Source organism: Oncorhynchus keta, chromosome 15 (genome assembly GCF_023373465.1).
Source record: "Oncorhynchus keta strain PuntledgeMale-10-30-2019 chromosome 15, Oket_V2, whole genome shotgun sequence".
Classification (NCBI taxonomy): domain Eukaryota; kingdom Metazoa; phylum Chordata; class Actinopteri; order Salmoniformes; family Salmonidae; genus Oncorhynchus; species Oncorhynchus keta.
In genome coordinates, this window is record NC_068435.1 from 25,613,388 (window position 1) to 25,640,920 (window position 27,533).

Here is a 27,533-nt window from a genome sequence, read left to right on the forward strand (position 1 = left end):
GCATCCGAGCCCTTGGTGGGTGCAGGTTTAATCGAATTAGACAAGACTCCAAAACAGAAAACAGCTTCCAGCTCTCAAAATAATTTCCTCCCTCCCCGTCCTCGCCATACCCTATGCCCATGCCGCCTTGCTCTACACTGGGGATGCCAACCCCCCTAGTCCCCTGGTCCCCTTCCACCCTAATCTCCTCTATATCAGTGAGGATGAACCAGACCGTATTCTAATCAAATGACACCAATATCAGCTTAACACACAATAGCAGTTTATCTGGATGGTATTGGTAAGATCCATAAGCCTTGCAATTTCCCAATGCCCAACACGAAGGACATGTAATTCTATCTATTTCACTTCTATCTACGCTAGAAATCTACATGCATCTCTCTGGTTGGACATAACCATGACCAGCAGAAACACAGGCAGCATTAGCTGGGCTGACGTTTACAGGATCTGAAAAACACCAACGAGACTTAAACAAGACTCCTATAACAAGTAATCCTTTATGAGAAATGCTATTTCTTTCATCTCTCTCTCTCTTCTTCCCTCCTTCTCTCTCCCTCTTGTTCTTCTTGCTGGGTGTCATTCCCCCTCCCTGCTCCTCCGGTGGTGTTTTTATCGGATCAGTCTCAGTTCGCCGCTCTTGTCTCTCATGTGTTCGATCAAGGGTGGTTCGATCTCTCCTTATGCACAGTGCGCCTGTCGCGCTCCAGCCCTCCCAATGACAGAGACAGAGAGAGGAAAAGGGAGAGGAAGAGTGAGAAAGATAGTGAGAAAGCACAGCGACTCTCAGTGTGCAATTACCCGCCACCATAATGAGGGCTCGGTCTCTTTCTCCTGAGAGACTGACTCCCACTTTCTCTCTCTCTCGCTCTCTCTCTCCCACCAATCTGTCTCAAGATCAGATGGATCCTGTTGACGTGTGTAGGACTTGTTAGTGCTTGTGCAGAGAGAGGGTGGGGGTGGGGGGGTTATCCGCCCCTCCTGTTAGAGACATGTCTCCTGCCAAAGTTTGGGAAGCTGGGTAATCCCCTGTTCATTTGCCACACTGGCTGGGTGAGTGCAGTGGTATGATGAATGCTGATGACAGGACTGTACCCCATCTTGCTGCGAGTCACTTCCCAAGTAATCAGATTAAAACAGTGAGCCAAATGGCCTCTGCTCATTGGAGAATGCTAATGTCCCAGAGCTTGTGGGAGTTGGAGTGAGACAGGGACAGGAAAGGACATGGGGGGAAGGCAGGAAGAAGGGACCAGAAAATCAGTGTTGTGTACTGTAGGGGTGACAGAGAACATAATCGGGGAGGGAATTGTGTGTGTGTGTGTGTGTGTGTGCGCGCGTGTGTGTGTGTGTGTGTGCGTGTGTGTGTGTGTGCGTGTGTGCGTGTGTGTGTTTGAGCGCGTGTGTGTGACCGCGTGAGCTCACACATCAGCGTGTGTGTATGCGTTCGCCACAGACCACAGCGAGAGGGGAGGACAGTGTGTGAGTGAGTTTAAGGCTGAGTGGGCCTATGGAAATGTCTTTGGTTTTCACAGGCTGCTACTGTATTTTGGAGTTAAGGTTCACAGGGTGGATTACTGCCAGTTATATTACTGGACTCCCTCTCAGCAGCATACTTATTCTTCTGAGCATGCCCTGGCATCATTTGATATTTTCCCAAATTCTTTCACTTGCACTTACCCAAGAGAAACTTCCATGTAATTTATGAATCAAATCTGTGGAGTTCATCTGTGTGTGGGGCTCACTTCCTGAACATCCCTCTGTACTTTAATGCACTTCATAGATAGCAACGTATGGATGCTGCTGTCTCTATAGCAACACAGCACACAGTATGTGTTGTTTTTAGGTACATTTCTTCTTGTAAACTAATATCAAAAGCGTATTGTTTGTGAGGCATGATTTAATAGTAGAATTAGTGGTTACCTTTACATGAGTTTTATGTTTCATAATATACAGATACATGTACTCACAGCGTTCGATGCGGTCCTCTGGGCTCGATGACGTCTCGCGGTCGGACAACAGGCCGGACACTGCAAAAATCTTTTTCCCAGCGTCCTCCACTGCCTTAAGGGCGCTTGGGGAGCTGGAGGGGATCTGTCCCCCCCCAAAGTCATACTCTTTACCCTCAGCGTCCGTGTAGCGCAGGTGGGGAGAGGCGTCTGCATCCAGGCAGCCTTTGAGGCGCTTGGCTGGGGTGAAGGCAGACTGGTAGCCCCCTGCCCCGTCACGGTCGTCTGGAGGGGAGGCGAAGGGTCGGAAGGCCCCCACCCCGCTGTGGTTCAGCATGCTGATGGGGGAGCAGTCCAGGTTTGGGGGGGCGAACTGGTGATGCAGGTGCAGCAGGGAGGAGGGGAAGTCCCGGTTGGGGAAGCCCCCGGGAACGGCTCCCTGACGGTGGTACATGGAGGCGAAGGTGTAGGAGCCATTGTTGAAGGGCAGGTGCATGTCCTTCTCCCCCATGGAGACAGGCACGCCGAAGGGGCGGGGCTGCTGGCAGGGGATGGAGGCGTCGCGGCTGGCCTCGGCGGTGGAAGCCAGCACCATCAGGGCCGGGGATGCCAGAGGGTTGGGAAGGTAAGAGGACGACTCCATCTTGAAAGCGGCCCGGTGCAGGTCCATCCTGGTACCTGAGGAGTGGGGTTCCTGGGCCCAGAGGAGGGGCTGAGAGAAGAAGGAGTGGGGCGGGGTGTCCGGGCTGCGGGAGGCGGCTCTGGACACGCAGGTCAGGGGAAGGTGGGTCCTCACGGAAGGGTCCAGTCTCACTGCGGGTTCATCCTCCTCAGGTCACCGTCTGTAACAGGACACACAAGAAGTGACGTTTTCATTCAGCATCAGCCATAAAACTATTAAAAATAACATGACAGAGCCTCTTTGAAGAAGTCACAAACTTTCCCTCAGAGAGAGATCTGGGGTTGGATCACATCGATTTAAGCGGATTATTTCCCCATCTCTCCATCTCTCCCTCCCCTGCCTGCAGCTGGACCAGAACCGTCTGTCACAGATAAGGGCAGCGCTCGTCAATCTGATAAGGCCGGGCCTGCTCATGTGAACACTCGTCCCTGGTCCCCAGGCTGCCTACTCCAATGGGATTGTGATAGTGATATCATATCAGGCTGCCATCTGCACAGCCAGGAAATTTGACTGAATGAATAAATTAGCTGCACTTAACCTCTTGGCCTCTGGAGCAGTGAAACAGACTGAGACTCTCAGGAGGATTAAATGGTCAGATTGAACAAAGTGTGTGAGGTGAATTTATGAAACAATGGCAACGATTTATGAAACGTTTCAAATATCCCAAAGTGTAATTAGAAGGTGGACCTATGTGTGGGTATACATTTTAAGAGCTCAAAAGAAGTGCCCATCATCTATAAAAATCAAACACAAAACTGAAGTTACAAATTCAGTATTTTATGCATCTCTACTTCATAAATCTATATTTTAAAATAATATTCCATGTACCTTTACATTGACATACACAGAAAATGTTGAAGTTAGATATGCTATCATACATTCACCATTGATTTATCTAAATCCTCTCAAATGTTGAACCAATTCATGTGGATAAGGTCAAACCTACAGCATCATGTACATAGCTCTTCAAAGGCACACAGAATATCTGCCCACATCAAAGACTCTCCACGGGAATTAGCTGAGAAATATTTTATATACATCAGCTGTCCTGAACACTCATTCAAATCCATTTAAAACCTGATCTGAGCTTTGACACACTGCACACACAGCCTCTCTCCGAAAGAATCTATTTACATTACATTTACATTACCACACAGGCTTCGTCCAAAACGGAGCCCTATCCCCTACATGGTGCCCCTGTGGGGCTCTGGACAAAAGTAGTGCACTATATAGGGAACAGGGTGCCATTTGGGACATAGCGATACAGTAGATGTCAGGGGAATGTCTGTTGAAAATGGGTTATACTATACTATAGTACACTACAGTGCTCCGGTCTGGCCAGACGCCCAAGCATCACATTACACTCTGTCTTTCCCCCTAATCTATCCAGGAAAAAGCACCTTGAAATGGTACCAATAACAATACCCTATCTGTAACAAAAGGCCCTATCCATGCCCCCTTTCATCATAGTCTTCCCTGCCTATCAGATCTCTTCTCTGGGATAACCTCTAAACAATGACTCCATGTAGGTGTTGACAGCCAGGTAACACAGTGACAAATACCTGGATACTTGAGCTGTATTATCGTTACCATCAGCGTGCAGAGCTGTGGACTCCGTGTGAAACTGACAATTCAATAAAAGGACACAGGATATCCCCTTATGCCGAAAGCATAAGTAGGCTGAGTGTTGTACCGATGTGCTAATCATTTCTCTCTTCTCCAGAAGGCGAGGGAACAGAGCCGAAGTCGCCTGGTGCAGGAGCTACAGGAACAAATCTTGTGCTCCCAGGGCGCTTGAGTCAGCCCTGTGGGCTGGAGCCTGACACACACTGACACACACACACACTCCTCTGCTCCGCTCCACTCCACACCACGCAGAGTTGTCGGGAAACTGACACCGAAGGGAGGCCTTAAACTGTTTTCTATCTCATTACTGCATGCTTGTCTTATAATATACTACATCCTTTTAAATCATAAGACTGAATAATAAAAGTTCAGCCAAAGTTGAGAATCAGTGTGATCTCAACTGAAGATCTATTATCCTTATCACTAATGATAAACAATCATTGGAATAACATTGGAACAACATTGGAACAACATTGGAACATTGGAATAACCTATAATACATATATATACAGTGGATGTCAGTTAGAATCTACTGAAAATAGCTCCTAAATATTTACTGACTGGGTTTATCTGCATTTTATTATTGAACGTCATAGATAGAATATTTCCATATTGTCATAACTTGATTACTCTCAGTAGACTGATGCAGCTGTCAGTGAAATATTAAACACAACACATTATTGTATTTTAAGTGACAATGTCATGATATCTTGAGAAATTGCAACGTCAACAACAATGAAGTGTAATATAGTTCCTGTCAGAAAGGCACTGATGTAAAATAAGATATAGGTCTTTGTAAAGGTAAATAGTTGGGATGTCAAACCTATTTTCCATCTGGTTGTTTTAGGAGAGAAACGCACATAAATCCAATTTAGATATAAACATACACTGTCAACTCTGACTGATGGCCAAGTATTGGAGCCCCAAACAGCTAAAGTTTCCTTAGAGAGCGTCATTCAGACCACAGCTCCTGTGCTTTCCTTGTCTGTCAGTACATTTAGAGATTGTTGACAACAGTGAAAGTGCCACGCTTACATTTTATTATTATTACATTTTACTGGAGCACACACACACACACACACACACACACACACACACACACACACACACACACACACACACACACACACACACACACACACACACACACACACGCACACACACACACACACACACACACCCATACACACACACACACACACACACACACACACACACACACACACACACATACATACACACACATTGACGCACACACACGCACATAGACACGCACACACACACACGCGCACACACACGCGCACACACACACACACACACACACACACACATACAAACACACATACACACACACACATAGACACACACATAGACACACACACACACATTAACACACACATAGACACACGCACATAGACACACAAGCGCGCGAGCACGCGCACACACACACATTTACACACACACACGCACATAGACACACACGCACTTAGACACACACACACGCACACACACACACACGCACACACACACACACAAACACACACACATAGACACACACACATTAACACACACATAGACACACGCACATAGACACACACGCGCGCGCACACACACACGCACACACACACACACACACACACACACACACACACACACACACACACACACACACACACACACACACACACACACACACACACACACACAAGTGTGCATAGGCATATTATCTATGGAGAGGTTATATATTTAAACTATTTGCAAGTTGATGTTGTAGTAATTCGGGAGATGATTTGAACAAGTGGATCTCTAATTATCTCCGAACTTCTAAAGAGGGAAGTGTACCTACAGACCCTCTTGTTTAAAAAAACAGCATCTTCATCAGCTATTCAATTCAAATGCATCAGCCTACTCCCTACAATTCAAGAAAATGTAAATACACAGTACCAACCCTATTTCTGCCCATTAGTTCATCAACTAAAGAAACATCACTGTAACACCGCAGATAACTTCCAAAATCCACAACAAGTTCCAAAAAATATATTTCTCAAAATGTGAAATTAAAATAGATTGTAGATAATATTCGAACGAGACACATTTACAAGTGTATGTACATGTACAGTAGAACTGCTCTACCAGATCTGGCAACTCTATGAAACATTACTATAAACACTACTATTACTATGAAACATTACTATGAAACATTACTATTACTGGGAAACATTACTATGAAACATTACTATTACTATGAAACATTACTATTACTATGAAACATTACTATGAAACATTACTATTACTATGAAACATTACTATGAAACATTACTATTACTATGAAACATTACTATTACTATGAAGCATTACTATGAAACATTACTATTACTATGAAACATGACTATTACTGGGAAACATTACTATTACTATGAAGCATTACTATGAAACATTACTATTACTATGAAACATGACTATTACTGGGAAACATTACTATGAAACATTACTATTACTGTGAAACATTACTATGAAACATTACTATTACAATGAAACATTACTATGAAACATTACTATTACTATGAAACATTACTATGAAACATTACTATTACTATGAAACATTACTATGAAACATTACTATTACTATGAAACATTACTATTACTATGAAGCATTACTATGAAACATTACTATTACTATGAAACATGACTATTACTGGGAAACATTACTATGAAACATTACTATTACTGTGAAACATTACTATGAAACATTACTATTACAATGAAACATTACTATGAAACATTACTATTACTATGAAACATTACTATGAAACATTACTATTACTATGAAACATTACTATTACTATGAAACATTACTATGAAACATTACTATTACTATGAAACATTACTATTACTATGAAACATTACTATTACTGGGAAACATTACTTACAATAAAACATTACTATGAAACATTACTATTACTATGAAACATTACTATGAAACATTACTATTACTATGAAACATTACTATTACTATGAAACATTACTATTACTATGAAGCATTACTATGAAACATTACTATTACTATGAAACATGACTATTACTGGGAAACATTACTATGAAACATTACTATTACTGTGAAACATTACTATGAAACATTACTATTACAATGAAACATTACTATGAAACATTACTATTACTATGAAACATTACTATGAAACATTACTATTACTATGAAACATTACTATTACTATGAAACATTACTATTACTATGAAACATTACTATGAAACATTACTATTACTATGAAACATTACTATTACTATGAAACATTACTATTACTGGGAAACATTACTTACAATAAAACATTACTATGAAACATTACTATTACTATGAAACATTACTATGAAACATTACTATTACTATGAAACATTCCTATTACTATGAAACATTACTATGAAACATTACTATTACTATGAAACATTACTATTACTATGAAACATTACTATTACTATGAATCAATACTATGAAACATTACTATTACTATGAAACATTACTATTACTGGGAAACATTACTATGAAACATTACTATTCCAATGAAACATTACCATGAAACATTACTATTACTATGAAACATTACTATTACTATGAAACATTACTATTACTGGGAAACATTACTATGAAACATTACTATGACTATGAAACATTACTATGAAACATTACTACGAAACATTACTATGACTATGAAACATTACTATGAAACATTACTATGAAACATTACTATTACCATGAAACATTACTATTACTATGAAACATTACTATTACTCTGAAACATTACTATTACTACGAAACATTACTATTACCATGAAACATTACTATTACTATGAAACATGACTATGAAACATTACTTTGACTATGAAACATTACTATGAAACATTACTACGAAACATTACTATGACTATGAAACATTACTATGAAACATTACTATGAAACATTACTATTACCATTAAACATTACTATTACTATGAAACATTACTATGAAATATTACAATTACTATGAAACATTACTATTACTATGAAACATTACTATTACTGGGAAACATTACTATTAAACATTACTATTACTATGAAACATTACTATGAAACATTACTATTACTGTGAAACATGACTATGAAACATTACTATGAAATAGTACTATTACTATGAAACATTACTATTACTATGAACCATTACTATTACTATGAAATATTACTATAAAACATTACTATTACTACGAAACATTACCATGAAACATTACTATGAAACATTACTATCACTATGAAACATTACTATGAAACATTACTATGAAACATTACTATTACTATGAAACATTACTATGAAACATTACTATTACTATGAAACATTACTATTACTATGAAACATTACTATGAAACATTACTATGAAACATTACTATTACTATGAAACATTACTATGAAACATTACTATTACTATGAAACATTACTATTACTATGAAACATTACTATGAAATATTACTATTACTATGAAACATTACTATTACAATGAAACATTACTATTTCTACAAAACATTACTATTACCATGAAACATTACTATTACTATGAAACATTGCTATGAAACATCACTATGAAACATTACTATGAAACATGACTATGAAACATTACTATTACTATGAAACATTACTATTACTGTGAAACATTACTATTACTATGAAACATTACTATTACTGTGAAACATTACTATGAAATAGTACTATTACTATGAAACATTACTATTACTATGAAACATTACTATGAAACATTACTATTACTCTGAAACATTACTATGAAACATTAATATGAAATATTACTATTACTATGAAACATTACTATGAAACACTACTATTACTGTGAAACATTACTGTTACTATGAAACATTACTATTAGTGGGAAACATTACTATTAAACATTACTATAACTATGAAACATTACTATGAAAAATTACTATTACTGTGAAACATTACTATGAAACATTACTATGAAATAGTACTTTACTATGAAACATTACTATTAATATGAAACATTACTATGAAACATTACTATTACTATGAAACATTACTATGAAACATTACTATTACTATGAAATATTACTATAAACCATTACTATTACTACGAAACATTACCATGAAACATTACTATGAAACATTACTATCACTATGAAACATTACTATGAAACATTACTATGAAACATTACTATTACTATGAAACATTCATATGAAACATTACTATGAAACATTACTATTACTATGAAACATTACGATTACTATGAAACATTACTATGAAACTTTACCATTACTATGAAACATTACTATGAAACATTACCATTGCTATGAAAAATTACTATGAAACATTACTATGACTATGAAACATTACTATGAAACGTTATTATTACTATGAAACATTACTATAAAACATTACTATGGAACATTACTATTACAATGAAACATTAATATTACTATGAAACATCACTATGAAACATTACTATGAAACATTACTATGAAATATTAATATTATTCTGAAACATCACTACGAAACATTACTATGAAACATTACTATAAACACTACCATTACTATGAAACATTACCATTACTATGAAACATTACTATGAAACATTACTATTAACGTGAAACATTACTATGAAACATTACTATTACTATGAAACATTACCATTGCTATGAAACATTACTATGAAACATTACCATTACTATGAAACATTACTATGAAACATTGCTATTACTATTAAACATTACTATTACTATGAAACATTACTATGAAACATTACTATGAAACATTACTATTACTATGAAACATTACTATTACTATGAAACATCACTATTACTGTGAAACATTACTATGAAACATTACTCTTACTATGAAATATTACTATGGAATAGTACTATTACTATGAAACATTACTATTACTATGGAACATTACTATGAAACATTACTATTACTCTGAAACATTACTATGAAACAGTAATATGAAACATTACTATTACTATGAAACATTACTAGGAAACATTACTATTACTATGAAATATTACTATTACTATGAAACATTACTATGAAACATTACTATTGCTATGAAACATTACTATTACTATGAAACATTACTATGAAGCATTACTATGAAACATTACTATGAAACATTACCATTGCTATGAAAAATTACTATGAAACATTACTATTACTATGAAACATTACTATGAAATATTACTATGAAACATTACCATTACTATGAAACATTACTATGAAACATTACCATTACTATGAAACATTACTATGAAACATTACTATGACTATGAAACATTACTATGAAACATTACTATGAAACATTACTATTACTATGAAACATTACTATGAAACATTACTATAAAACATCACTATGGAACATTACTATTACAATGAAACATTAATATTACTGTGAAACATCACTATGAGACATTACTATGAAACATTACTATGAAATATTAATATTATTCTGAAACATCACTGAGAAACATTACTATGAAACATTACTATCACTATGAAACATTACTATGAAACTCTATTATTACTATGAAACATTACCATTACTATGAAACATTACTATAAACACTACTATTACTATGAAACATTACCATTACTATGAAACATTACTATGAAACATTACAATTACTATGAAACATTACTATGAAATATTACTATTACGATGAAACATTACTATGAAACATTACTATTACTATGAAACATTACCATTACTATGAACCATTACTATGAAATATTACTATTACTATGAAACATTACTATTACTATGAAACATTGCTATGAAACATGACTATGAAACATTACTATGACTATGAAACATTACTATGAAACATTACTATTACTATGAAACATTACTATTACTATGAAACATTACTATTACTACGAAACATTACCATGAAACATTACTATGAAACATTACTATTACTATGAAACATTACTATGAAACATTACTATTACTATGAAACATTACTATGAAACATTACTATGAAACATTACCATTACTATGAAACATTACTATGAAACATTACTATTACTATGAAACATTACTATGAAACATTACTATTACTATGAAATATTACTATTACTATGAAACATTACTATGAAACATTACCATGAACCATTACTATGAAACATTACTATTACTATGAAAAAATACTATTACTATGAAACATTACTATTCCAATGAAACATTACTATTGCTATGAAACATTACTATGAAGCATTACTATGAAACATTACCATTACTATGAAACACTACTATGAAACATTACTATTAAACATTACCATTACTATGAAACATTAGAATTACTGTGAAACATTACTATGAAACAATACTTTGAAACATTACTATTACTATGAAACATTACCATGAGACATTATTATTACTATGAAACATTACCATGAAACATTACTATTACTATGAAACATTACTATTACTATAAAACATTACCATTGCTATGAAACATTACTATGAAACATTACTATTACTGTGAAACATTACTATGAAACATTACTATTACTATGAAACATTACTATGAAACATTACTATTACTGAGAAACATTACTATGAAACAATACTTTGAAACATCACTATGAAACATTAATATTACTACGAAACATCACTATGAAACATTACTATTACTATGAAGCATTACTATTACTATGAAACATTACTATGAAACATTACTATTACTGTGAAACATTACTATGAAACCTTACTATTAATATGAAACATTACTATGAAACATTACTTTGAAACATCACTATGAAACATTACTATTACTATTCAACTTTACTATGAAACATTACTATTAAACATGACTATTACTATGAAACATTACTATGAAACATAAGAGGTGTTTATTCACTCCTCATCTTCATGTGATTCTACTGCACATAGGGAGAAGATGTTGGCACATTTCAGAGCAGCTAATTACACTGTTTCACTTCCAAAACAATCCCTTGTCATTTTATAGGCACCTAAAAACCACTCAGTCTAAAGGGGACAAACCCTCTTGACATTATCGAAGATATTTTTTATACGAGACTTCACATAAAATGATAAAAACCCAATCATATAGGTAAAAATCTAATAGATTTTAGCCGCTTGAAACAGGGAGTGTGGCATCAAATATTTGCTGTTGTGACACAGACAGGCAGAGTCAACTGTCTGTGTGGTGGATGGGCTGGCCGGGTCTATTCGCGACAGTCAGAGTCAACTGTCTGTGTGGTGGATGGGCTGGCCGGGTCTGTTCGCGACAGTCAGAGTCAACTGTCTGTGTGGTGGATGGGCTGGCCGGGTCTGTTCGCGACAGGCAGAGTCAACTGTCTGTGTGGTGGATGGACTGGCCGGGTCTGTTCGCGACAGGCAGAGTCAACTGTCTGTGTGGTGGATGGGCTGGCCGGGTCTGTTCGCGACAGTCAGAGTCAACTGTCTGTGTGGTGGATGGGCTGGCCGGGTCTGTTCGCGACAGTCAGAGTCAACTGTCTGTGTGGTGGATGGGCTGGCCAAGTGTGTTCGCGACAGTCAGAGTCAACTGTCTGTGTGGTGGATGGGCTGGCCAAGTGTGTTCACGACAGGCAGAGTCAACTGTCTGTGTGGTGGATGGGCTGGCCGGGTCTGTTCGCGACAGGCAGAGTCAACTGTCTGTGTGGTGGATGGGCTGGCCGGGTGTGTTCGCGACAGGCAGAGTCAACTGTCTGTGTGGTGGATGGGCTGGCCGGGTGTGTTCGCGACAGGCAGAGTCAACTGTCTGTGTGGTGGCTGGGCTGGCCGGGTGTGTTCACGTCCCAGCGGAAAGCTCACTCAGTATTCTAGACAGCCAGTTGTGGCTGATGTCCGAAGGACAGTCAATACTATTGAAATAGAGTCATTGATGTGTGCCTCTGTGACTCTGTACACACTGTCGTAGCTCAAATGTTCCTTCTGAATCAAAATCACCTGCTCACTCGCCAATATGAAATCTATATAGATAGTATTTCGATAAAATGTACCAACAGCAGCTGCTGTTTCTCCACCGAATATGCTGCAGTGCTGACAAATATGAAAGTAAGATTTAATATCAGAGCCGGCGCTCAGTGAAGGATACAATAATGCCACTTGGGCATATTCAGCTGCAAAATCAATAAGGATTGGACAAGCTGTGCCACACTGCTCGAATGGCAGTTCACTAACAACCAATACATTCCATTGGAGTGTATGACACAGAGTGGTGTAGGCCTAATCAGTCTTTTCAAAATCTTTACGAGATGTCTTTCACCCACAAATCCAAGCACTCTCTTTCCTTTTGTGTATATTTGAACCATTGGCTTGGTGTGTGACCAACCCAAAGTGACATTCAGGTCGAACTGCCAAAAGGAGAAGGGGGTTTACTTTCTAAATAAGCCTTTGTGAAGCTAAAAGGACAGCGAAACACATTGATTCAGACAAAATCATTTTTTAATGTTTCCTGACCTGCCTAGGCTATTCATTTCAGGGGCCGATGGACTGTTTGCCACACACAACCCACCTGAACCAACTAATTCCTTGTTAAGCCCAGATTATTTGCAAGGTGTCGTGTCTGGCTCCCAGGGCGCCAAAGCCAGCAGTGGACTACAAAGAGAACCCCACTCTCTTTCTGTCTCTCACCCCTGACCATCTCACTCACTGAAGCTGTGCAACCTCTTTGTAAATAGAGAGAGAAAGTGAGAGAGGGAGAAAAAGAGAGGGGGGAGAGAGGGAGGGGAGGGAGGGAGAGAGAGAGAGAGAGAGAGAGAGAGCATAGGGCTTGGGCTGAGCCTGGGGACAGTGAGCCCTGGACTGGACTGAGGAATGAGGACACCACTGGCCTACCTGGCCAGTCACTGGATGTTCAATAACATACAGTGAGCAGCACAGTGATGACCTGCCCCAAAGTCTTCTTATGACAACTTGTTGGCCAGCTCAACATATAAAACACAACACAATAACTCAGCCAACACGGCAGGCTTCTCATTACAGGAGCAGTGCCATGAAACTGAAGTTTAGAAGACTTCAAGACACAAGTAACAACGCTTTCATAATTAATGAATGTGTGTGTGTGTGTGTGTGTGTGTGTGTGTGTGTGTGTGTGTGTGTGTGTGTGTGTGTGTGTGTGTGTGTGTGTGTGTGTGTGTGTGTGTGTGTGTGTGTGTGTGTGTGTGTGTGCGCGCGCGTGTGTGTGTGTGTGTGTCAGTCAGCCATATCGGAACAAGTGCCTTTCCACTCCCAAGCCATGACTGTAGGAAGATAATAAGTACACAAAGATATCTGTCTACAATCGATTGAAGCAAATGCACTGATAATGCCTTCTGGGCAGGATGTGAAAATTAACTTATTTCCAAGCTCTGAAATTTACATCCAGATCATTGACAAATGGTGAAATCTGAGAAAGAAAATATCTGATAACTATATTGTACAAACCTCATCACATTAGACATCCTAACTCCGAACTGTCTCCTGTTCGCAATGTCTCTCACGATATAACACTGCTATACAATTCAGTCAAACCGTTGCAAACGGCTATTGGAAATATCTAGCAATATGCTACTAAATGGAAACAAGCAACATGAATCAAAATGGAACATTATTCAATATAGTTTGCAATTATTTGTCAATAAAAATGCATTATTTTATAACATCATAATAGTAATATCCTACACATGTGTACATTGGAAAAAAAAAAGTACATTTTCCTGCATATATAACTAGTTCCAGAGCTACACAGTCGTTGCTATTAAGTATTGGAGACTCTGATTTGTACACTCAATTCAAAAAGCACTCGTGACAGAAAGCAACAAAATACAATAATAAAGAGAACAGAATATTGAAGTTAAGTCCCTGACAGACATAAAACGCAAATAGCTATATCCACAAGACTGACCAAAACTTTGGTCAAATCACACCCCAAAAAATGAAGGGAATATTTGTTAAACTAAGACTAGTCGCAACGCGATGCAAATATTGCCATGTAACGGATGACTGAAAACAATATAGGCAAACACACAGGAAATAATAAAAGCGATAAATTGTATGATTATTCAAATTGAATATCGCAATATGAAACGAATTAGCCACTACAATGTTCTCATCATGGTTGTACAGACTGAGCGCACAACAAAGAAAACCAGACAACCTTATTAGAAACAGCATTTCAAGTAATATTTGCACTGTCAAAAAAAATCAGTAGGAAACAGAATGAGCTAAACGACGGGGGAAGTGAAGTGGTCAGAATATTGTAATATGAATGAAGGGGAAACGTCTTCCCTTGATTAAACATTCCACACAAGGCATTGACTAACCTACAAATATTCAAAATAATGAATGCATATCAAAAACGAATCTAAGATGCGTACAGTGAAACCGTGAGTGCATGAGCGAGATATTTATCCTAAACCCATATGTTCAAACACTTGTTATTTACCGTTGATTTCAATTACCATACCATGCCACCATCTGCATGGCAAATTAGCATCCAGTCAAGTGTTTATTAGCAAAACAAAATATAAACTTTCGTAGGGACGTGATGGAGGGGATGTGGTGGGGGGGACCATTCTGCTTTTGATAAAGAACGAGGAATTAGTAGCCTAGCCTATATATCGATAGGATTTAATAGACCAAGGGTCATCAAGACGACGCGATAGAGTAATCCATAGTTAATTTACTATCTATGTCGTCTGGGTTTGTGTAAGTCTGGACCAAACGGAGGATCAGTAGCATATCAAGTTACGATATTTAATGCATATCATGACGTTAATAATTCCCTATTGATCAAATATGAAGAGTAGCCTAATTTGACTAAATCTTCGATTCTTTCTCCTTTACTTCGCAATAGTTCAGCTCTCGAACCACACAGAGAAGAAGAAGCTCTCCTATTTGCTAACAGTGTTTCATTCCGCCTGCTTGCTCTCCGGTTTTTTAATTCCAAACAGCGTTCAAATCCAGATTAAAATAACTCTAGCTATTGATCCGTGCTCTGGATTCGACATTAATTTTAGTTCAGTTCTTACTTTGCAAGAGGATCAATGGGAAGCAATAACAGCTGACATCGCTGCTGAAAGGGATAGAAAAGAAGGACTGGGGGGAAAATCGAAACGCTAACAAATAAATAATGTGTTACTTTTCTTCCGACATCGACTTTGATTTTTTTGCTTGACTCTTCCCAGGCCACAGTGAAGAGACGCAAAGCAGAGACGGAGTAGACAATCATTTCAATAGGCTAAGTGGAAAATGAATCTATATTCTAGGCGTACATGAAGTTGATTAATTCACATAATATTCTCCTTTAGCAACAAGGACTAAATAGCCTAAAAATAAGTATAACAATCCCAACAGGTGTAATATCGGTTCAAAACTGGACTTGTTAAAGATATTTTTCATAACCTCATTCTTCTCTACAAATTATTGCGCTGTGAAAAGATCAGGTGTCTATTTCACCTGCTACTCAATGATTTTAGAATAACCAACATATCCTTATTCGTCTGCACAGCACACAAATTGATATTTAGAGGTTCATCACATAACAGGCGTACCATCTAAATGATGATGTTTCAATTAGCCTAAGATACTAAACCATATGCCAAAACCTAACTTTTTACTTGTTGAAAACCTACCACGATTAGAGAAATAATCAGACGCAGAAATAGGCCTAATGCGAAAAAATTAAACGCATGTCAGAGAGCATGTTAGGCCTAGCACTTCCTTTTTGATGTCCATAATTGAACATAGGCTAATAGAAAAATAGGAAGTTTGAAAAAAGTGTGAGACTATGCTGATAAACTATGCTGATAAATCAACCGAAGCGATGAAAGTGTGTTTTAGTGGAAAATAAAACGGGTGAGTAAGCCTATAGGAATAAATTAGGCAATAATAATTTGACCGTTTTTTTCACGTCATATTTGTGAAATAAGAATGTTAAAGTTTTCAAAAATCGAAATAGCCAATTATAGCCTACACACTTAGACTATATCAATTAGGCCAATATAATGTCATAAAAATATATGGAAACGTTTGTCTGCGTCGACTGGTGGATATGACTCTCATAGGACTCTAATCTTTCCAGTTGACAAAAAAAGTTCAATTGCATCCCTCCGTTATAACAGCTATAAAGATGATTTGGCATGTCAACATACACAGACAATTTATTATATTTTGAAAGCAAACATTTTAGATTAAAAGGATCACAGATGAAAAATATAGGCTAGTCTACTGTTGAAAGACACAAGGCACCTTGCTAACCTTGTTCCCTTTTAGCTTACATTTTATTTAAAACGTTTTATAATTATTATATAATATCTAAAACGTTGTATTATAAGATGATTGAAAAATTATAAAACGTTTTATTAAGTCAAATTAGATTGAGTTTTATAAACTGCTCATGAAAGTTAAAGGTTGTTTTCTTTCTTTCCAAAACTATTATTTCTTGAAGAAAAGCCGCATTGTCAACCGCTTATCGTTAGAGAGCGAGCTGCACTTGATCATATTTTGTGTATTCATCAACTGTGAATTAACCTAAACGCCTTACGCTTTGGAGCAACTCGTTTACAACTCGTCGGTTAAGCGGAAACCTTCCAGTTTGTAGCCAGTCATTTGGGGCAGGATGTAAATTGTATTGGTCTGTAGTAAACAGGTGTTTCCCTATTCTTTCTCTCGGCTCCCTCTCAGAATACTTCTCCGCTAGTTTTCGATTTCAGGATTTTTTCTTTCCGAGGATTAAAGTGAACATAATTGATGCTTAACGGAACCTTAGTCAACACGTAGGCTACCTGCTCTCTCTCTCTCTAAATATATTCATGTACGCTCTCTCGCTCTCTCTCTCTCTCTCTCTCTCTCTCTCTCTCTCTCTCTCTCTCTCTCTCTCTCTCTCTCTCTCTCTCTCTCTCTCTCTTTCTAACACACACAGAGAGAGAGAGAGAGAGAGAGAGAGAGAGAGAGAGAGAGAGAGAGAGAGAGAGAAAACATTATGTTACCAAGTTTAGAGAAAATGCTGAATTCATCTATTAACTAATATACTTCACTAACATTTTAATCCGCGGCTTAGATTATGTTAAAATATACCTTTCCAAATAGCAAAGGTTTAACAAAACAATGGTGAGAGATGTGTTCATTGTGTATGGTGCTGTGCAGACAGTGTTAGGGCCACTGTTCGGTCATTAACTTAAAGCATGGCTTTGTTTAGTTTAATAAGCATTAAAGGCTACGATAGATAATGGGTGTTTTTAAAATAGTCAAAGGCAAGTATTGTTATAATCACCTTATTACACGGAAGCTTAATTGGGTTTTTGTACAAAGACATCAAAACGTTGACTTTTAATCTGTGACGAGTCATATTTCTCCACGGTATTCGTTGGATGACTAAAAGTAGTTCACGCGCATTAGATGGAACAATGTTGTAACATCTTGGACATGTTCCCCACTGTAGGCCTTGACTAAAGGTAGCGGACACAACTACTCCGAATTTTCAACTACTGATAGGCCTACCTCGATTTAAAGTAAAACTATAGGTGTTGACTATATGGAGGTTATATGTCAGGTGATTTGTCCTTTCCACAAGTGATGATACCTTTCCCGACCTAACTTGAGCAGAGGACCGCATAAAAACAACGTTCAAAACATGAGGTAAAAATTACAACTCAGGACCAAAGCAAGAGGTAAAGTTTAACAGTTACCCTGACTTTGAAACGTGTGGAAACGCTCCTAATGATTCAAACCAACGGGTTCAGAAGTTAGAATGCAAAGCATTTTTGAAGAAAAAGTAGGGTAGCCTAACGCATGCATCACATGGGCTGATGATAAAAATCCCAAACGCTAGTCTTAAGAAATATATGCAATTCTCAATGACTGTAAACAAGATTCACATTTCAAGAGGCAGAGTTGACGACCACACAATCAGTAAGTACTACGACAATTAATACATGAGTTCACGCTTAAAATAGTCGGATAGCCTACAGCCAGATTCGTGTTGCGTTAAAAGTTGGACAAAAAAATCCCGAAAGGTAAAAGTGTAGAACACAACGCAATCACAGTCTAAACATTCAGAGTACTTACGTTGTTATAAACAATCCCTTTGAAGGTCGTAGATTTCGTTTATCCTCAAAACCGAAACTTTTCAATTGCAGGCTGGCGAAAGCACCGGAGATAACGGAGTCGCATGGAAAGGAAAGTAGGCTAGTTAACACCTCGTTGCAAGGTTGCTATGTGGCGAGGCAGGCTGTGCCAGCTCTTGTGTTCAGAGTGGTATCAGTTGCATGTATCGCTGAGAGAGGGAATATGCGTGGAGTCTAGGAATAACGAGGAAAAAGCAGAGATTGAATCTAAGGTAGATGTGTCGCTCGCAAACAGTGTTTTAGGTGCAGTGCTGCCGCTCAGCGCTGGGTTTGCTCAATGACTGACATTCTCTCCTTTCCACTTTCCCCCATTCGCAGTTCCCCAGCCCCCTCTCTCCGTCCGTCTTCCCCAGGGTGGGTTTTAGTGAGCTTTGTGAACAGTGAATGAATTATCTTCTGTCTTCGCTGCATAAGAGACCAGTGGAAATGAAGTCCACTTCTAAACAAAAGGTACATAAAACATGCATATTATTTCCAATCAAAGATATGATTACGCACAGCGCACGCGTTACAGTAGCCGTGAAATGACAAAGTCCCATACGTGGTGACCTCTCAAAACAAGCTGCTTATGCAAAGCAATTAATTAGCCTACTGTGTTAAAAACAAATGAAAATGTGTTGAAACTGTCAGGGCCAGTTTTAAATGTATGAAAAGCAACAACTAGTTTGCTCCGTCCAGCACAGGACACAAAATACCCCCACATTCCCAAGAAAGCATTTAAACCAAAATATATACTTTTTATTTTGTATTTTGTAGCAAGACTTTAAATAGTTCTTAGTGACCATAATTACTTTTCTAAGTGTACAACCCATACTATGTTGCTCATAGAGATTGTTTTGGATCATCTATTGTGGGTTGTTGTCAAAAACGGAGGAAAACACTTGCATTGGTCTTGCCTGCCTTTTCCAGGCTATGGACCGTTCAGATATTGTCCACCTGCTGGAAAGATATTGAATTGCATGTATAGTCCATCAAATAGGAGGGAAATATTACTGTAAATAATATCACATACCTTACATAAAAATATTCTTATTAGACTATGCTGTAAAGTACATGTACAATACAGTGTTTCAAGTGTATTTCGATGGTGAATTGAACTCTTATTTTGTTGAGTTACTTTATATTTGAGTGTCAAAATGAACCTCAAATGAACATTTCATTTACGTGAAGACGAGTCTCATTTCACAGCCATTGTGCCAAGGCTATCTGTGACAGTAAATTCCCTAACATGGGAAACGTGGGAGGGGGATTCAGTAGTATCCCTGCATATGGGCTGCATGCATACACATTATCACTTAGTTGTGTTGCTAATGATGTCTATTTGAGTGTGACTAGAGGGAAGGAGGAAGAGGCCTGTCTGTGTCCCAGGTCTCTCTCAATTCAAAATCAAATAGCACAGCTCAACCTCTAATGTTTATAAATGGTCTGGTGTGTATTGACTTATAGGGCCTTTGATAGCAAATCTTTCACAGGACTTGCTCCAAATTTCCTAACACTCCAAAACACATGTATTCTGTGTTGCTGAGGTGTTGCGATCAGAAGTACTGTAGTTAAGTTAAACTACTCTGTAATATAGAAATGAATATTCAACTAGTCAGTGACCACTGTGTGGAGTTTGTGATAGCGCCTACAGTGCTTATTTGTTGTCTCTACCTTCTTGCCCTTTGTGCTGTTGTCTGCCCAATAATGTTTGTACCATGTTTTGTGCTGCTACCATGTTGTGTTGCTACCATGTTGTTGTCATGTTGTGTTGCTACCATGCTGTGTTGTCATGTGTTGCTGCCATGCTATGTTGTTGTCTAAAGGTCCCTCTTTATGTAGTGTTGTCTCTCTTGTCGTGATGTGTGTTTTGTCCTATATTTATTTATTTACTTAAATCTCAGCCCCTGCAGGAAGTCTTTTGCCTTTTGGTAGGCCGTCATTGTAAATAAGACTTTGTTCTTAACTGACTTGCCTAGTTAAATAAAGGTTCAATAAAACCATTTTAAAAAATAGACACTGTGTCCTGGGATTTCCAATTATCTTCTATGTAGAAGAACCCCTTATCTTCTCACTCTTGTCTAGCTTGTGAGTATCATAGAGCAACACATGTTACATGTGCGTGTCCGTGGGAAACTCATCTTTTCATAGATAGCTTTTAATAGTTTGTAGCTCAAACCATTCTGACTCTACAGATGTTTTTGTAACATAAAAATATCCCTGGGCCCCTTCGGATTTAGCTCAGCCCCTGTTAATCACACAGACCAATGGTTGATATCTACAGATGAAGAAGACATTAATTCATCCAATCCTCAAATACATCATGTTTAAAAGGGGTTAGAAGTCCAAAACTCAGAGGCATTATGGTGGGACTCATTGGGTTAACTTATAAATAGTAGTTTGTACACGCCAGAACGAACATGTACAAACACACATTTTTTCCCTGTGCTGTGGGAATTCTAAATTCATGCAGATAAATGAAAGTCAGGGAAATGAAAAGTCATTTTTTGCTGGGGTCTTGGGACTAATAGAGTTAAAACTCACTATTAAGATAACACCAAACAACTATAATATGAGTTGAACTCACAACCTTTCAACTGATGTTGTAATTACAAGGTAGTGCAGTCCATCATGACTCTTTGCCCAGAGTGGAGCAATTAATGCCCATTGTGTCATTCAACAGCACTGCCTCAATGATATACACTTCATTTCTTGTCTTAATTATTAGTATAGTGACACATGGAAACACTGCAGAGTCTGTGATTATAGCACGGAACTGTGCTAGATAAATGAACTGTCCCTACTGTGTCATTAATGCAAATGTCACATCTGTGTTGGAGATGTCTTTTCATAGTTTTGTCACTTACCTTCCGAAAACACTTGTGTTGAAAGGTGCTAAGTTAATTGGTATTTTCTGCACTCTTAAATTCCCTGTGTCACACACACACACACACACACACACACACACACACACACACACACACACACACACACACACACACACACACACACACACACACACACACACACACACACGCACACGCGCACACGCACACGCACACACACACACACACACACACACACACACACAAAACAAAGTAAACAACATACAAAAAACAGAGAATGGTTTTAGACTTGGAGTCAAAATCTGTATCCCCAACAATGCCAGAGGAGTGTGTGGAGAAGGAGGAGGGTGGAATAGGAATTTAATGAGTGTTTTGGTGCAAGTCTATACTCACTCATTTCTCTCCCCTTTATTCCTTTCTACCACCTGCTTTCTGTAATAGTCCACTTTAGAGGCCATGCTGCATTAAAGGAACTGGAGCTCAGGATGGGAGCTGGACAAGCCAGAGAGAGAGAGAGCACCTTTCTCCACAGAAATTACATTAAGGGCTGTTCTTCTTTTGTACACCCCGTTCACCTCGGATCACCAGGTCCTGCTGTGTCGGACTGCCAGCGATCACACATACACACATGCACACACACGCATGCACACACACACGTACGCACGCACACACACACGCGCACACACGCACGCACGCACGCACGCACGCACGCACGCACGCACGCACGCACACACACACACACACACACACACACACACACACACACACACACACACACACACACACACACAGAGAGAGAGAGGAAAGAGTGAGGACAGCAGCACAGCAAGACAGTGCAACATGATCAAAGGCTCTGGGGAACTGAGCAGAATCGGGCTCTAAAAATGGCTCACCAGCTGATTCTCTGAGTCTTGGCAGACACTACTTGATACGGAGGCTTTCAAATGGAACTAAAGGCCGGGCCTGGCGTGTGTCATACTCCAACAGGGGGCAGGGCTCGTTTGTGGAGCAATCTTTGTCTGCTTGCTGTCGGGAATGTGGCACCTAGGTGGGAGCGTTGGTTATTTTCCCTGTCTTTATATTAGGATGGGCTTCGAGAGGGGGGCTTGGAACTCCTATCATTCTGGAGCTCCATCAAAACCGCTCTTGAGGAATATGGCACAATAATATTCAACATAAAATCAATGGCTTGTTTAATTTAAACAGGGCCAGGAAATGTGGTAATTGCAAAGGAGGCCCACAAATCAAGAGCCCTTGTTATCCCATTTGCCGCTCCATTAATTGGTGGAAAGGGAATAAACATTATTTTAGGTAACTATTAGGTCTGGCTCCTATCTCTTTGCACTATGTTTTCTCATGCACTGCCATACACAGTGGAGACATTCACCACCTTCAACGTTTGTCTCTGTGTGGATGAGGGATGCATCTTTAGGAGTGATGGGAGACAGAGCGAGAGAGCTTTTATGGGTCCATTACATATTCAGTGGCAGAAGCACTAAGGAGGACTGTGAAACAGGATCGTTTTACTGCCTAGTTGATGTCACATGCCACTCATCCACCTGCTGTCCGTCTGTGAATGTGCTCGCTCTCTCTCTCTCTCTCCTCAAGTCTCTATTGATAGAGACAGGCATGTTTCAAAGCTGAAAACAGATGCTAGACCCAAACACTCATGAATGTACAGAAATACAGCTCACAGCTCACACTGAAAATAATCACGTCTTTGTCAATTCTAAGGCTATTTGTGAGACAGTGTGTAATTATCATTTGAAGATGGATTCGTCAGTAACGGAAACAGCGCCACTGTCTGTCCCATCGCTGTTGGTATTGTTGTGTTGGTGAAGCAGAGGTAAGGAGCGTCGCACATCGCGCTAAAACAAATGTCAGTACATATTCTGCTGTTTCATCATGCATGCAGTGACGTCAGAGAGAAAAAGCAGTGTTCGTTGTTTGCAGTAACTTCTTTGTTGTTTTAATATCGCAAATGGACGTGGCTGTTTCACCATGAAGGATTCCAGCTGTAAAAAAAGACTTTAACTGCTCCCTCAAGCAAGACGTTGGACATGGAGTGATATCTGGAAAGGTCACAATTATTCACAGATTGGGGTATAGCTGCTAGCATGATACAGATGTTATGTTTCATAGCCATAGACAATATCCCTCCCTCCTCCCTCCCGCTCCCCAGCATACGAAACCAGAAGGCATCAAGACTCATCTATCTAAGTGTAACTCAGCCATTAGGAGCACACAGGAAAATGCCATCCATGACCGGGAGCACAAGGCAACTGACAAACAGCCAGAGACAAATCAGAAGATCATTTATAAGCTCATGTGCTAAAATCTCATTATTTGGCAATACAGATTTAGCAACACGCCCAGCATAGGGTCATAAATTCCTGCGGCTGTAAATGATTAAAGAAACAGCCCTTGGTGTAAATCAGAATCAACACGCTTTGTTTAAGGAATTAACTTCCTTCATGTACCATATATCTTGTCTTAATTTATTTATATTTTGTGTAAAAGGCTCATTGTGAGAATCTTCAAGTCGCGAGATTGTGCTGTTTTTCCCTCGCTAAAAAAAGCAACACGGACAACAAAGTGTTGTCCCCTCTGTAAGCCCAGTCCACCACAACACGCCTCAGAACAGCCCTGAGCCCTCACATTTGAAAGTTAAAGTGTAAATAAACCAAGCAGAATTGAAAGCTTTATGTGCCTAGACAACCCTCTCCCCTCCTGTCACATTGGATTTGGATTATCAGCTGCCATTTTGGAGGGGTGTTTACAGAGGAGACACGAGGACGATGCCTTTAAATGACTGACGGTAGCCTCTGTCTGCACCTCTTCTCTCAAATAGACACACACTTGCAGCCACTACAGAAGGTCATTGATATAAACGTGGAGAGAATCATTGTGTTACACATTGTACATGAATTGCCAGAGAAGTTGTAAATAGCACCGTCAGGCTGTGGTATTAGCCTACTCTTGAGGTCGCTAAACAAAACAACCCCCGGAGGTATCCAAATCTACATGCTCTGACATGTGTCCTAATATGTTTTACATGCAGAAGTGAGCAATATCCCTAAACATTAGAAGATAAAGACACGTAATGTTGAAGAGGTTTGTGTAAGTGGGTATTGTACATTATAAACTGGGTGGGTTGAGCCCTGAACGCCGATTGTCTGAAAAAAAAAGATTTTTTACTGCTCTCTTTACGTTGGTAACCAGTTAATAATAGCAATAAGCCATCTCGGGGGTTGTGGTGTATGGCCAATATACCACGGCTAGGGGTTGTATCCAGGCACTCCGCGTTGCGTTGTGCTTATGAACAGCCCTTAGCCATGGTATATTGGCCATATACCCCACCTCCTCGGGCATTATTGCTTAAATATCCTCCCCTGTCTCTCCTGTGGTCCAGATCTTAGGAAAAGTAGCTGCTGCTTTGGGGATCCTAATAAAATACTAAAGTATCAAAGAGCCATTTCTCAGCAGAGAGCTTTGTGTGCTGTTAGTGTAGTGTGAAGCCTTTACAACAGCGTCCATGTTTCAGCATGGTCTCTGGTCAAAACTAAGGCACTTATTTAGGGAATAGGGTTCTATTTGGGTTGTAGACCCTGTGATGTTTTGATGCATGGACATCTTCCCACCACACTGGTTGTTATGTTGGTTGTTGGGCTGGGTGAATTACCACCATGGTGGTTGTTGTGTTGGTTGTAGGGCTGGGTGAATTACCACCACGGTGGTTGTTGTGTTGGTTGTAGGGCTGGGTGAATTACCACCACGGTGGTTGTTGTGTTGGTTGTAGGGCTGGGTGAATTACCACCACGGTGGTTGTTATGTTGGTTGTAGGGCTGGGTGAATTACCACCACGGTGGTTGTTGTGTTGGTTGTAGGGCTGGGTGAATTACCACCACGGTGGTTGTTGTGTTGGTTGTAGGGCTGGGTGAATTACCACCACGGTGGTTGTTGTGTTGGTTGTAGGGCTGGGTGAATTACCACCACGGTGGTTGTTGTGTTGGTTGTAGGGCTGGGTGAATTACCACCACGGTGGTTGTTGTGTTGGTTGTAGGGCTGGGTGAATTACCACCACGGTGGTTGTTGTGTTGGTTGTAGGGCTGGGTGAATTACCACCACGGTGGTTGTTGTGTTGGTTGTAGGGCTGGGTGAATTACCACCATGGTGGTTGTTATGTTGGTTGTAGGGCTGGGTGAATTACCACCACGGTGGTTGTTGTGTTGGTTGTAGGGCTGGGTGAATTACCACCACGGTGGTTGTTGTGTTGGTTGTAGGGCTGGGTGAATTACCACCACGGTGGTTGTTATGTTGGTTGTATTACCACCACGGTGGTTGTTGTGTTGGTTGTAGGGCTGGGTGAATTACCACCACGGTGGTTGTTGTGTTGGTTGTAGGGCTGGGTGAATTACCACCACGGTGGTTGTTATGTTGGTTGTAGGGCTGGGTGAATAACCACCACGGTGGTTGTTGTGTTGGTTGTAGGGCTGGGTGAATTACCACCACGGTGGTTGTTATGTTGGTTGTAGGGCTGGGTGAATTACCACCACGGTGGTTGTTGTGTTGGTTGTAGGGCTGGGTGAATTACCACCACGATGGTTGTTGTGTTGGTTGTAGGGCTGGGTGAATTACCACCATGGTGGTTGTTGTGTTGGTTGTAGGGCTGGGTGAATTACCACCACGGTGGTTGTTATGTTGGTTGTAGGGCTGGGTGAATTACCACCACGGTGGTTGTTGTGTTGGTTGTAGGGCTGGGTGAATTACCACCACGGTGGTTGTTGTGTTGGTTGTAGGGCTGGGTGAATTACCACCACGGTGGTTGTTATGTTGGTTGTAGGGCTGGGTGAATTACCACCATGGTGGTTGTTGTGTTGGTTGTAGGGCTGGGTGAATTACCACCACGGTGGTTGTTATGTTGGTTGTAGGGCTGGGTGAATTACCACCACGGTGGTTGTTGTGTTGGTTGTAGGGCTGGGTGAATTACCACCACGGTGGTTGTTGTGTTGGTTGTAGGGCTGGGTGAATTACCACCACGGTGGTTGTTGTGTTGGTTGTAGGGCTGGGTGAATTACCACCACGGTGGTTGTTGTGTTGGTTGTAGGGCTGGGTGAATTACCACCACGGTGGTTGTTGTGTTGGTTGTAGGGCTGGGTGAATTACCACCACGAGCTACAAAGATTGGTCACCAACACATTACAGAGACACCCCTGACTGGGAGGATGATTCAATATGATGTCCAGTTTATGTCTCTTTTATGTCTCTCTCAAAGTGAAATGCTGTCTTTGTGTG

At 39.4% G+C, this 27,533-nt stretch overlaps 1 protein-coding gene across 4 annotated transcripts in view; it reads right to left on the reverse strand.

The window, feature by feature from the left end:
* The window catches only part of LOC118394659 (E3 ubiquitin-protein ligase RNF220-like), a 203,808-nt gene extending 184,110 nt beyond the window's left edge, over window positions 1–19,698 (reverse strand). Inside the window, exons 1-2 of one of the 4 annotated variants that reach the window (XM_052463755.1) lie at window positions 19,355–19,698; window positions 1,965–2,785 (exon numbers count right to left, since the gene is read on the reverse strand). In XM_052463755.1, the coding sequence (XP_052319715.1) occupies window positions 1,965–2,613 (649 nt within the window). In that variant the 5' untranslated portion in view covers window positions 2,614–2,785; window positions 19,355–19,698. The remainder of the gene's footprint in view (window positions 1–1,964; window positions 2,786–19,354) is intronic. The other 3 variants (XM_052463757.1, XM_052463754.1, XM_052463756.1) reach the window with 3 other exon arrangements.
* Between the last annotated feature and the right edge of the window lie 7,835 nt (window positions 19,699–27,533).